This window comes from Blennius ocellaris (genome assembly GCF_963422515.1).
Source record: "Blennius ocellaris genome assembly, chromosome: 4".
In the NCBI taxonomy this organism is placed as follows: domain Eukaryota; kingdom Metazoa; phylum Chordata; class Actinopteri; order Blenniiformes; family Blenniidae; genus Blennius; species Blennius ocellaris.
In genome coordinates, this window is record NC_137653.1 from 5,177,470 (window position 1) to 5,190,679 (window position 13,210).

Here is a 13,210-nt window from a genome sequence, read left to right on the forward strand (position 1 = left end):
TTTGAACCACTATGCAAAAAACACACACTTTTTTGAAACATATATTCGGCCCCACAACAAAGAAACCATTTAAAGTTAAAAGTTAAATGCTATAATGCCACTACTTTACCTGGCCCACTTAAGATTATGTTAAACTAAAACTGAACTAAGGTTGACCCCATTGCAGGCTATTTTTCGACCAAAACTTCAATGAAGGCATACCTGTGCAACTTTAACACCTAAAAACTGCGTCAAATCTAGATATCAATTGTTATTTAGTTCAGGATCCACTGCATGATGCCCTGAAGTTACCTTTTCCATCTAAATAAGCATGTTTTTAGACGGTGGGAGAAAACAATGTTATGCACATTGAGAAAATGCAAACGCCATGGTCGTAATATGAGACAAAGAGTTTATGCTTATCAACAATTCAACTGTGCCTGACATCAAAAGTAAGAGATAAAGAAAGCAGTGTGTAGTTAGTTCGCACCTGGATGGTATAAGACTGAAGCTGCATTGTCACAGCAGGACAGACTGTAGAATCGATCACAGAGCGCTCGATGTGTTCGATCGCTCGGCGGGGTGTTATAGCGCCTGCGCAGCCGTGCTTCCTTCCTTTTGCTGAATCTGTCAGCCATGGCTCCGCTTGTGAGTAGAAAAAACACCCAAAAAAGTGCACACGGACCACATTTTCCTTGCTATCTTCTGCATCCACGGGCGTCTGAATTGTTTGTGAACGAAAATATGCCACCCCGTAGCCTTTTACTGCAGCTGTGTGTCTTTTGTTCGGCGTTTCCGATAAATACCACGTTGGGCTAACGTTCGATGCTAACGTTAGCATGTCGGGATGAGCGCTAGCGGCGCCTCGTGATCGTTTTTTGTTAAATCAAGACACAAAATAAGGCGTTGTGAGGACATGTACCACACGATCGGGTTTAGAAACATTTCGTAAACAACGATTGGGCGTCCTTTTTGGTGTTTAACCGTGCACATGTGGCACTTGGTGCGTGTTCGACTGATCTGTCGGCCTTGTGTTCCAGAAAAAGCAGATGGTGAGAAAACCTGGTGGAAAGAAGAAGAAGCAGCTCCTGAAGTTTACCCTGGACTGCACTCACCCTGTTGAGGATGGCATCATGGACGCTGCCAACTTTGTGAGTGGATCAGTTCACAAGTCTCAGCTTGTCTGCAAATGCGTGTCGAATGGATGAGAGACACTATTAAAACCCAAAGGGGAATACAATTCTATTAGAGATTTGAGTGTAAAATACTGAATTGATCCCAGTCCTATCAATGTTGATCACTTTTAAATCAAATATTTTATTCCACTAACAAGTGATGCACAACATTATTAGCTGAAATAAACAAGTTTTTAGATTGATTCTGACTGAATACCGGTTCACTGGATAACTGTCGTAAATCTTGCATTGAGCACAGCCGTTGCAATGTCATTTGGGACTGATAAGACCCAAGTACATGACTAATATTGGAGCGTAACAAGTAGAGGGATGACACCACTAAAAAAGAAGCCTTAGGGATTCATCCCAGATAGATGCTTTCCATTTCGATGTCTTGTTATAATAGCTTAATATGCTAAATTTCAGTGACCTTGGATGAGTAGAAATGGGTTTTTAGACATAAAAGTACTTTGGAAAAGTAGCTCAACATGTATTTGAAATCACAGCTGGGGAAAGGATAGGAAAAAAATCCCAGGATCTGGGAAGTGTCTATCTGGGATGAAACCAGCTTTACACATATCTAACCGATTTGAGAGACAGATTTTCATTGGTATGGAAGAATTTTAGTAGTGTTTAACCATTAGAGAGAAAAAAATAAATGACATATTCTCTTGATTTCTTTAATACAGAGCAAACCCTTGTGTACTCACGAGTATGTACCCCGGCTGCAATATCCAAACCTTAAAAGATTTGTATTTGTGTCTCTTCACATCTGTTAGTGCAGTATGATGATACCAGTAGATTAAGTAACCACAAGTTGAATTCTGCATCTTCTGCAATTAAAGGAACACAGATCATCATAGTAGAGGCAGCTGCCATTGGCCAACGGAGTCGTAGCATTTGATCATTTGCAAAAAATTATAAATTTGTGCATCCCTCAAAAAACATTTTAAAAGTCCAAACTGTCAGTTTTAGTTTGAAGCTGCGAACATCTTATCAGTTCTCACCATTTTTTTATTTTTACACAGTTGAGTTGATAATCCAGCCGTTGATATGTCTGACCTGCTGTGTCCTCTGCACATATAGGAGCAGTTCCTGCAGGAGCGCATCAAGGTGAATGGTAAAGCTGGAAACCTCGGCGGTGGCGTGGTGTCCATCGAGAGGAGCAAGAGTAAAATTTCAGTGAACTCCGAAGTTCCCTTTTCCAAGAGGTACACACGTGCTACTTTATTCCCAGGCTCCCGTTGCATATATCTACAATCCAATGACATGTACATGAGATGCAAATATATCAAAGTGTCCACTTGAAGGTATGATTGAGGTCCCGGGGCTTTGACCAGCTCCTGTTGTCTTTTTAATTTTTGAAATTTTTAAGTTATAATAGTAAACACATTTTTCAGAATCTGGTCTTTTCCCTCTTCATTACCATAATATGTGGATAAGAAAATCATCATGAAAATGTTTGTGTCTTACCAAAGTAGATTAATTTTTTTTTGTGTTCATAATACATCCCTGAACATAAGTGAAGTCCTTCGTGTATTCGTGGTGTTTTTACCCGGGGATCATTTTCATGTAACAAAGCACCGTCTTATGTTTTATTGTTGCATGCAAACATATAGGAGATTCTTAACAACCAGACGGTTTGCTACCAAATATTAAAGGAAAAGATTTTCTATTGCCAGTAAAATGAAACTTGGCTGGAGATGAAAATTATGCCAATTGTCCCTTTGATTGTGACGTTCTCGGAAGTATGTCCCACGTTAATGACTTCTGAAATACAAAAGTTATTTGTCACTTACAAATGATTTAATGGACCAAAGACGAGGCATCCGGCCGACTCTTTGTTCTCACTTTTGCCGGAATCAATCAATAATCCACCTGAATATATAATAGTATGAATCGTCATGCTGGTCCACTTGGTGTGTGACTCTTAAAGGTTTGTGGTTGGACACCATTTGAAGCCCTGTTATCAGCTGATATATTTGTACGCGTTTATTTGCCAATAACAATATTTCAGACGGAACAACTTGAGGCGATTGCCCTCGGAGTTTCTCTACAGAGTGACAGGAACGCTGACCTTGAAATGCATTGTGCCGCTTCTACAGCAACATTTTAGCCGTAATGCCGTGAGCACATCCCAAACACTGACGCGTAGTTTTAATAATAACTTTATTTTATAATACGTTTTATTGATAATAATAAAAAATAGTTTTATCAGGAGTGCAATAAAAAAGACCCATCGAGACAACTTTAAATCCTGTCAAAGACAGGTTGGCAGTCACCGAATGAAGCGTGTGAAAGTTCATTCAGCGGTTATGGGAAAGTGTCAGACGTGGCGAGACACCCCTCAAATCTCCTGTTAAGAAGAGATTTTATGAGCTTTTGACGGCCTATCAAACGATCTTGAAATATTACGGCTCAGTTATGGTTCTTTTAGTGTCTATACAGGTGTCCTGAAAGGTGAGATTTTTAATTTAATCTACATTATTTTATGTGTTTATTTCTGTAGAAAGAAAAAAAGGGCAACACGTTCCTTGCGTTGAATTGTATTTAAATGCTCCAGTTTCGCAACAAAAGTCAGATGTGAAAGGTGCATTTAGCGGCCGGTTTAAGTTGATTACAGGATTAACTTTAAACACATTTATTGTCGCTGGCTGAGCAGTCGCATGTAACTGTGACAGTAAACTTTATTCAAAGTATAAATTCCAGTGGGAAAGAAGGGCAAGGGGGAAAAAATGTTGGAATGGGAAAAAAAATTCAAGTATTTTTTGTACTATCATCTGTACATTATTATCCTCTTGGAGAAATGAAAAGTACCCCCTGCCACGATTTCCTGATGGATTTCCCACAGTCCTTGAATTAAACGCCACCAGCAGAGGGTGACTGAAGCTCTGCCAGTCTTTAATGAATCTCTGGATATTAGGAGGGGAGGAAGTCACGGGGTGTGCTGGAGTTAACCCTTTAAGCGACGTCTGTCCTCAGAGGGCCGTTACTTGTGTGTTTTCACTTGGTGGATAATGTGACGAAAATAACACACGGTGGAAAACGTTTGTCCTGTTTATTGCATTAAACAATTCATTGGGTAAACAGTGTGATTGTTGGATGCTAAGAAATGACAAACTTCTTTCTGTTTGTGTTTTTTTTTTTTTTTGCAGGTACCTGAAATATCTCACCAAGAAGTATCTTAAAAAGAACAACCTGAGGGACTGGCTGCGGGTGGTAGCCAACACCAAGGAGAGCTACGAGCTGCGCTACTTCCAGATCAATCAGGATGAGGAGGAGGAGGAGGAGGATTAAACCTGACATCACTCTTAATAAAATGCTAAAAGAGAAAACAGAACTATGTTGTTTCCCGTTGGTATTTCTTTCTTTTGAATTACTTAATTTCATTTTGGTTTTTTTGTACTCGTCACTCCAACAGCTGCTCAGGTTCTGACAGATTGTGATGATCAAATGAACTCCGTATTTGGATTTTGCGCACACTTGATGTGACTTTAATTTTTTAAGTGGGAAAAAATTTTTTGATCACGAGTCAATCGGGAAAAACCACAGGTAATTTGGAGTCACTAATTTGTTTTACAAATATGTATTTCAACTGAGGAGAACGTGAAAATGGTGCACCAAAAAAAAACCAGTGGTGCTTTGATAGTGAGGCGAAGCTGTCAACGGCTCCATCATTCCACATTATGTTCAGAAGAGCAATCTTGACTATCCAGAGAAAAGACGTGGGCACACAGGGGACACCTGCAAAAAGTAGACATGCAAGTCTTAAGTGGGAATATTCTTGTACCATTAATTTTAGGCTTTACACAACAGTTGAGCCTCGCGGGATATTTTCATTGTGTGAAAATAGTGAATTAAATTGCAAACTAAGAAGCTTCAAGTGGATCATGTGAAATGTAAAGGAAAAAGACATGCAGTTGGATCATTTCCAGTTTTTTGACTTTGTATATTTTGACTTGGAGGCCCGAGGTGGAGCTCTGGTGATCTCTGCTGGGCGTCCCGGGTTACAGCTGTGGGAACCCCAACAGTTTGGACCACGGACACTCAGCACTGCTCTCATCACACTTGCCTTTTTTTGCAACATATTTATATATATATATATACTCGGATCAAACCACCCTTTTTCACACAGCTTTGTCTTGAGGTTCAGTCGAGACGCGCTGTTAATTGTGTTAAAAAGCCTTTTCCTGCAAGCGGAGATCTGTGCTGCTTCTCTCCCTGCAGGCGGGCTTTATATTTGGAGGAGAGGCAGCGAGTGCACACAGTGCAGCAGCTGTATGATCGGGCGGCAGCAGCGGCGGCAGAAGCAGCAGCAGCAGAAGAAGAAGTTTCTGTCTCTATTCTCCGGACTTCCAAAAGGAAATGGGCAGGCGACAGGCGCGGGACTGCATCCGCCTATCAGCGGCACATGGCCACGCCGCCGCCGCCGCCGCCACCGCCGCGCGCTGTGCGTTCCGCACACTACTAGTTGAAGTGGTAACTAGGAGAGTATGACTAACTAGTTGTGGGGTGAAATTATGGGATGCATCGCCATGGCAACAGACCAGACGTCACAATCTGGGCATGTGTGTTCCATTTTTGTCTTTCTTATTTTTCAGACTGGAAGACCTGGATAGAGATCAGGGGGGGAGGAAAAAAAATTATAAATATTTTTTTAATTAATTAATTAATATTTATTTTTTATTTTTATTTTTTACTCCCGGGGACAAAGCCCACCCCCCCTCCACCACCTATTTAAAAAAAAAAAAAAAAAATTACAAAAAAAATTTCTAAAAAGAAAAAAAAAAAAAAATCCCACAGAGCGACGAATACATTTCTTTTTGGGTGAAGAAAGAGACTGGGCTGCGGCGTCTGGAGGGTTAACTTTCTGTATTCCCAGCCTAAAAGGGGTTTGGGGGCTATGAGATAAAGATGCCGGGGTCGCTGAGTAATGAAGACGAGGGACAGGACGACATGGATTTTGAAGACGATATGCCAGGTGAGGGAAAGGGGGGGTGGAGGCGGGGTGTCCTTCACGTTATTATTATTTTTTTATTTTTTTATTTTTTTTTGCGCTGCTACGCCTTGAATGCGGGGAAAAGGGCTTGTCCTGCGTTTCTGAGACCACAGAGGAAGAGGAGGAGGAGGAGGAGGAGGGGTGGGGTGCAATAAGCAGAGTCATGCTATTATGTTTTTTTTTTTTTTTTTGCACGACCTAGTGTCTTTAAGATGGGAACAGGCTTTTTGGATTCGCTGTCCTCACATTGCGCCTGGTTTTCGGTGCACGATGAAAAAGCCTGCTGCATGGTTTCTCTCGGCTGTTTTTTTCCCCCCTCTCTCCTCCTCTCTGACAGGCTGCATGCGTGTGCAAGTGAATGTGTTCGGATTTTCTTTTTCTTTTTAAAAAAAACAAGTTTTGTTCCGGGATCCTTTTTTTATATAAAAAAAAATGTATAGATTTTAAACAGTTTAATCCTGCGCGTGCGGTGCTGACATTCGTCTTTTTCATTGCTTGTGTGCACATGATTTGAAGTAGAAACGAGTGACAGCAGTCGTGCTGCTGTTTGCTTTTTTTAACCACTCATGATTATGAGGCTCTGCTCCAACTTTGTTTTTTTTTTTTTCTTCTTCTTCTTCTTCTGGCATTGCTTGGCCGCAGAGGTGTGAAAGCCACGTGTGGGCTTCAGTAAACAGTGCTTACCAAGTGGGCTCCTTTTTTTTTTTTTTTTTTTTTTTGCGCACTGATGACTGGTTAGGTCACCAGCATCTCTCCAGATTCTGCTCGTGCAATAACTGGATCTAACTCAAACCCACATTCTTGACATGCGTCTGTAGGGCAGACTGTAATAAATACTTAGACCTCTTAAAAGATGAGCAATAACAGAGTCAAACCGTAGCCATTGTGCTTTCTTTTGGCCCACGAGTTTGTATCGTCAGGTTTCAGTCTTGAGGCACCCCACCAGTTGGGGAAATCCCAGTGGCCATAGCTGCCAAGCCTGTTGTGACATTTCATTAAACCACACACTGTAATGTTCTTTGTTCTTTGGAGCAGGTGTCATCAACATTTTTCATTGGCCTCAATCAATCCAGGTCCTAAGCTGTGAGGAATTTATTCCACCCAGTCCAAGTATCAGGCTCTGAGGTGTTGAAGCCTGTTCTCGGGATTCCACTGTGCAGAATTAAGTGGGCACCAGTTTGTCCAGTAGAGTCAATGGATTCAGTGATTAAAAAAAACCAACAAATGTCCCCACTCTTGCAGCTTGCTTTGAGCATCAGATGGTTTGATGTCAAGGGCAAGACTTAAAAAAAAAGAAAAATGCTGCTTGGCCGTCTGCTTCCCTTTCGCATCACAATGTGGAAAGTTTTCTGGTTATAAAATAGAGTGTGAAATGAAGGTCGTGTAATAAATTCCTTTCGAGTGGCTTCTTTCTCTTATTAGAAATGTTGCTCTATGATGCTGTGTTGCGTGGATACATAAGATTGAATACATGTTTTATGACAACTTGCGTGGTTTGAGATGAGGTGACGTTTAGAGGCTGACAAAAGAAGAAACGAAAAAAACAACAGAAAAAAAAAAAACCTTTACCGAGACAATAGTTTTGTGTTGTAACTTATTTGTCCAGAAATGTCACGAGCAATTGTCACGACTGAGAAAGTGCAATCTGTGTTCATTTTGCACCTTTGGGGTTGCTTTTGTGAGTGCAGCTTACATGTTCTTCCCGTGTGTGTTGGCGTTTTCTCCTTTCGAATCCATTTGCTGATTCAGCTATCTGCCTCTCTGCTTGCCCAGCGAGGGACCTGTCTGGGGTGTGCCAAACCTTTCACCTCAAGTCAGCAGGGATTTGCTCCCTTTGCTCCCCCCGAGTGGGATAAAGCTGTATAGAAGATTGATGGGTCACAGAACTGCGAGATTCCATGGCATCATTAGAACGCCGTACAATAACTCCAGCATTACTCACTTCACAGTGACCTTATTAGTTCGTATCTAGGCTACTGTATAGAAGAAACGGGGCGATGTATAGATGGCAGCACGACAACAAATCATCTGCCATCTTATGGCTTCAGTATCGTGACGTCAGCCTTATTTTTAATCATCCCTGGCATACGAGTAAATTTCTCTCTCTCTCGCTCTCTCTCTCATGCGTGCACAGTGTTCTTTGATATGCCAGATCAATACCTGCGAGCTTCAGTGTTAAAAGTGTGCAGCGGGGAAAGAGAAAACACAGACAGAGAGAAGAGAGGAGGAAGGGGAGGGACAGAGGGGAGTCGAAGCATCATCTGTGACTGCCAGCCATGGCCTGCGGGAAAACACAATCACTGATGTGTGTCCCCAATAACCCGGTGCTTGGTTAAAGGTGCAACTGATTATGGCATGTGAGAAAAAAAAGTGGTAATCCAGTTGGAGCATTCTTGAGTAGTTTCGTGTGTCGTTTGAAATTGTTTCCATCCACGCTGATGCAATTGTGATATTTTCCGGCTTTTGGAAAATTAACAGCAATGCTTTACGGCACTATGCTCATACATCATAGCACACCTTTGTTCCATTGCTATGCTGCTGATGCAGGAAGCAGTTTTTTTTTTCAGACAGTTTATGACCTCTTCAGCTGGCACGAAAGTGACAGACAAGGTCAAAAATCCAGGTCAGACTTTTCCTGACAACAAAGGGCTTCCTTGAGATGGGAATGCAAAGGATAGGCCAATATGAGCACATCTTTAGGGGGTGGCAGTCCCCATCACCCATCACCCATCACAGCCTATTTTTTTCATATTGTTGTGGCACATGGCGTGTTCTAAGTCCCTTTGTCTCACTCCGGGTGCTTACAGTGTCGCGGGTTGCTCCATTGTGTTTTATGTTTTAATTGCTTTGTTCTTCTCTAAAATTGAAAGATTATCATGGGCTTTTGTGTGCCTACAAATGTTATCCCCAATTGGAAAGGGGTCTATTTTTGGATCACTGTGAAAGTTGACACAATTTGTTCCTGCTGCGCGTGCACGTAGCCAAGCATTAAAAAAAAAAAGAAAAGAAAAGAGAAATACTCTTATTAAATGTGCATTTTCTGATGAGCAGGATAACAGAGTCGGCTAAAGGTCTGCGGATCCATTACGATATTAGAATAGGTACGACGTTAACGATGCTATTTAAACTTTGTCCTTCCATCACCCTGATGGTTGCACTTTCTAATAATAGTGAGTGTGATTGTCTTTGTCAGAAAGCATTTGAAGCCTGAGCTATAAGTACCTAATCAATGAAGAAAGAAAACCCTTTGGCCCCTGTCTTTCCTGCTTTGTGGAAAGCAGTGCTGGGCAACATTAAGTGGGTGTTTCCACACAGGGGCCAACAGAGAAAGAACTAATGTGCTTTCCTGTAAACTCCAAGCTTCCTCACTTGGGAGTCGCTCATGAATCTCCCCTCTAATGGCTCAGTCCAGTGGCCAAGCCCTTGCAGGAAGGTCAGGACAGTGTCTGTGCCATCCGTCCTCATTGCACTGAGAGCTTGTTTGCCAAGTGACGCTCCGGCCGCTTTTCACACAGAATCTGGTGCCAGGCCTCCATGTGTCATGTGACTGAGCAATGTGCCCCCCCCCCCCACACCCCCCCCCCCCCCCCCCTCCCCACTTCAAACACCGGCACTGCCTGGTCCACTCACCAAGCAGAAAAAAAATCTCTCTCCCCTGACGGCCTTCCCTGCCGCGGGACTTCACAGGTCATTTACTGGGTGCAGCGCTCAGATTAGGAGGGAATGCAGGTGTTAAAATGCAGGCTTTTTTTTAATTTTTTCTTCCCACCGTGAACTTTAATGCTGTCCTTTCACCAGGAGATCGTGCCTTGATCTTTTTAGATTTTAAAAAAAGAATAGCAGTCTCACAGTCACAGTGCAAATATGCTGACCAATGACCGATGTACAGTAGTACAGATGCACATCATATGATCATGATTTATCATAATGTCATACAAAGAAAATGTTGATGACTGTAAATTGTGTTGTTTTAAAAAAACAAACAAATGTAAAACAAATCTTATGCAGATCTCATCCTGGTATTTAGATTACATTTTTGAAAAGCACCATGTTTAATCATTTATGGGACACACGAAAGCATGCGTAAATTGAAAGTTTTGACCCTGAATTGTCTTTGAAATATATATAAATCAGAAGTCAAGAAAGACAATCAGATCTCTTCCAAATTTGTGTAGAACTGACCAAATACATGTTTTACAAAAAACTACATAAGACATAAGTAGCAACTTGCAGATACTGTCACTTGCAGTAGTTTGATATGTTAAGTGCATGTTTTGTATTAACAGTCCTTGAAAGCGTTTGATAGCGAAAAATTAAATGCTTTGTGATGTCCATTATAATGAATAGAGCTGAATACTCCCTATCTCTCTTACAAATGTTCCCTGTTTTCTAGTATCTCCCTCAGTTTTCCCTTGTTACTTTCAAAGACAAGATAAAAAATTGCACAATATACCAGATATGGTCACTTGTCTGTCAAACGCTTAAGTAGACTGGCGGCAGATATAAAAAAAAAATAGATGAAGTACATGCCGAGTAATCAAGCAGCAGTCCTCAGTTTTTGTCATTTTCCGGGTCCACTGTCGAGCTTGTATAGCTCTCCTTTATTCTCCTTTATTTTGGAGCTTGAACAAATGCATGATTTGTAATGAATGCAATTCAGTATTCAGTTTTGCTGACAGGAGCATTAAGTAGAAGGAAATGATGGCCCATCCTGACATAAACCTCAAGTACTTTTCCAGTTTGATATTTAGTTTGAAGCAAAGAAAAACCTGAGCGATCTTACAACAGGACAGTTTATCTACTGAGATATGGATGAGATGCTTATTTCTTATTTTGACAGATTTGATTCCTTTATTGCTCTTATCATTCATATTTATCAAATGACGTTCCTGAGGCGTATACGATTAAGCGTAGTTATTTATCGTAAAGGTGTTATGTCTGTGTTCCTATGATTCGGGGGAGCTTTTTGAAAAATGCTTGTTCAAAACTACAAAGCTCACGCGAAAGGGCGTTGAAAGCAAAACTTAAATGATCATCATTGTATTAATCCTCTGGGGATCAACCGTGTCTGTCAAACTGCACATTTCTGTATGTGGATAGATACACACGGCATCAAACGGTTAAACAACCAACCCCCCCCCAAAAAAAAACATTACCTCCACGCCAGCGCAGCTACAGAGAACAGTGTAGTCACCTCAAAGTGAATTAGATGCCTTAGATCAAATCATTTAAAGATGACATCGGTGAACCTGCATCACCACTGTCAGGTCTGATTGATTTATTGTACAGGAAGCCAAGCGGAGGACACACCGTTGGGCATCGTGTGTTGTGTCTAATCAGTGATGTGTGGTCAGCCCAGCTCTCACGGAAGAAAAAAGGAAGGCCAGCACAGAAAGATGTACTGTGTACTTTGTATAACCCAAAGCCGTCTGCATCTGCATCTGAGAGAGAGAGACGTACGGCTTGCTCTGTTGCCATCATGACTTGCCTGGCAGGCGGCGAACGTACATCTGAGACATAAAAGAGCTCCCTGTTTGAGATGCTGAATACATAAACTCCGGGCTTTATTTTTAGAAAAAGGAGATATGAAGAGAAACGCATGAGTCCGTGGTTGAGAGGCAGAGAAGGAATGAGCACACAGCGATTGGAAGGAAAATATCGAATAAATGTTGCAGTGATTATTATCTTTTTAAGTTTCTCTCATCACTTTTGTTGAGGAAACGTTGATCAAATTAAATACGCATGATACTGAACGAGTGCTGTAGAAAGGATGTTTTAGGTGGTGGCTGGAGGAAACGCAATGAGGCTGACATAAAAACTGATTAAAGCTAAAGTGTGTGTGGGTTCAGGTTCAGATTAGGGTGAAGGTTACAGTGAAGATGAGTTGTGGTCAAATTTATGACAGTGTTAAGAGCGAGGTGCTCTGAAGTATTGCACCAAAGGAAAAACCCAATTGCAACTACTTGTTAGTGCTTGTTAGTGATTTTTGTCATTCATAACGGTCGACCGTGACATTAGCATTAGAGTGAGGTATCCACAGTACTTATGGTGCTTTAACAGCATACTTTAACAACACAATGTGTTTCGCGCCAGATGCATGTTGGTCATATATCATCCAGAACGTCCAGATTATAGAGCATCTTCCTCCAATTAGGTAGATTTACCTACACAACCTGACACCACTTCTGTTTTATCACAACTTAAGCATGGCAAGTAAAAGTAGTGTGAAAGTAAACTACTCTCATATATCTGTAGTAACTGGTACAGGGGGTGCCCTTAAAGAAGTAAGCGAACTCTTATACAAATCTGAATAAGTTGCTGACTGGTTTTCGAAACAACTGTCTCCAGAAAATGAGTGAACGTCGGTCCAGTGTCCCCGAAACAAAACGTGCGCGCGTGCATGTGCGTGGCGCGCCACGCCGGCTTTGCTAAATAGAGGCTAAGCGGTCGCTGAGGTTTGTGCGTCTGCTACACAGGAATCCCTCCTCCCCCGATCTCTCACTCCGGCTACCCAGGGGAGTGGTACACTGCAGGGCTAGTGTTGGCTGATTGACTCTGATACATGCGTTGCATATTTCATGCCCTCCGGTCTGTCTGCGTGAGACGCGGCGAGAATGAAAGCGGCGCCGACAGACAGACTGGAAGTGACAGAAAAGACATCCGGACATGCGGAGAGGGATAAGCGATCGCATAGGCCTTGGCGGGGCGGTCGCATCCTGTGTGCATTTCTCTGCGTGTCTCTTTATAGTGATGTATTGTCTGGGACTGTCTCCTTCCCTCACTTGCTCCTCTGTGACCCACTGTGGCATCAGTGAAGTCTGCTGTGCTCAGCAGTCAACACGTTTGTACACAGCAGCTTTGAGACAGTACAGCTGACAACCAGCAGCAGGTCGCTTTAGTCCCCGCAAGCATTAAAGGCGGAAGATATGCTCGGTATACCTCAGTGGTCCTTCGGGGAGTTCCCATTTAGCAGCGGGGCAGGCGCGCCGTTTATTTGTGTTTTGATGGGTAAAGTTGATCCACACTCAATGATGTGTGATTAAGAGGCTGATTTTTT

The 13,210-nt window shown here is 42.1% G+C and overlaps 2 protein-coding genes across 2 annotated transcripts in view; both read left to right on the forward strand.

The window, feature by feature from the left end:
* Positions 1–580: 580 nt before the first annotated feature.
* On the forward strand, positions 581–4,494 carry rpl22 (ribosomal protein L22). The gene is made up of 4 exons (XM_080495756.1): positions 581–627; positions 1,020–1,130; positions 2,241–2,365; positions 4,310–4,494. The coding sequence occupies exons 1-4, from the start codon at positions 616–618 to the stop codon at positions 4,449–4,451; spliced, it is 390 nt and encodes a 129-aa protein (XP_080351882.1). The 5' UTR covers positions 581–615; the 3' UTR covers positions 4,452–4,494.
* Positions 4,495–5,442: 948 nt separating this feature from the next.
* The window catches only part of chd5 (chromodomain helicase DNA binding protein 5), a 40,379-nt gene continuing 32,611 nt past the window's right edge, over positions 5,443–13,210 (forward strand). Inside the window, exon 1 of the mRNA XM_080494736.1 lies at positions 5,443–6,135. Within this exon, the coding sequence (XP_080350862.1) occupies positions 6,069–6,135 (67 nt within the window). The 5' untranslated portion in view covers positions 5,443–6,068. The remainder of the gene's footprint in view (positions 6,136–13,210) is intronic.

Excerpts from the sequence above, each read along its gene's own strand:
- rpl22 (XM_080495756.1), top strand. Across the intron at positions 1,131-2,240 it reads TCATGGACGCTGCCAACTTT|GAGCAGTTCCTGCAGGAGCG; the intron begins GTGAGTGGATCA and ends CTGCACATATAG. Across the intron at positions 2,366-4,309 it reads GAAGTTCCCTTTTCCAAGAG|GTACCTGAAATATCTCACCA; the intron begins GTACACACGTGC and ends TTTTTTTTGCAG.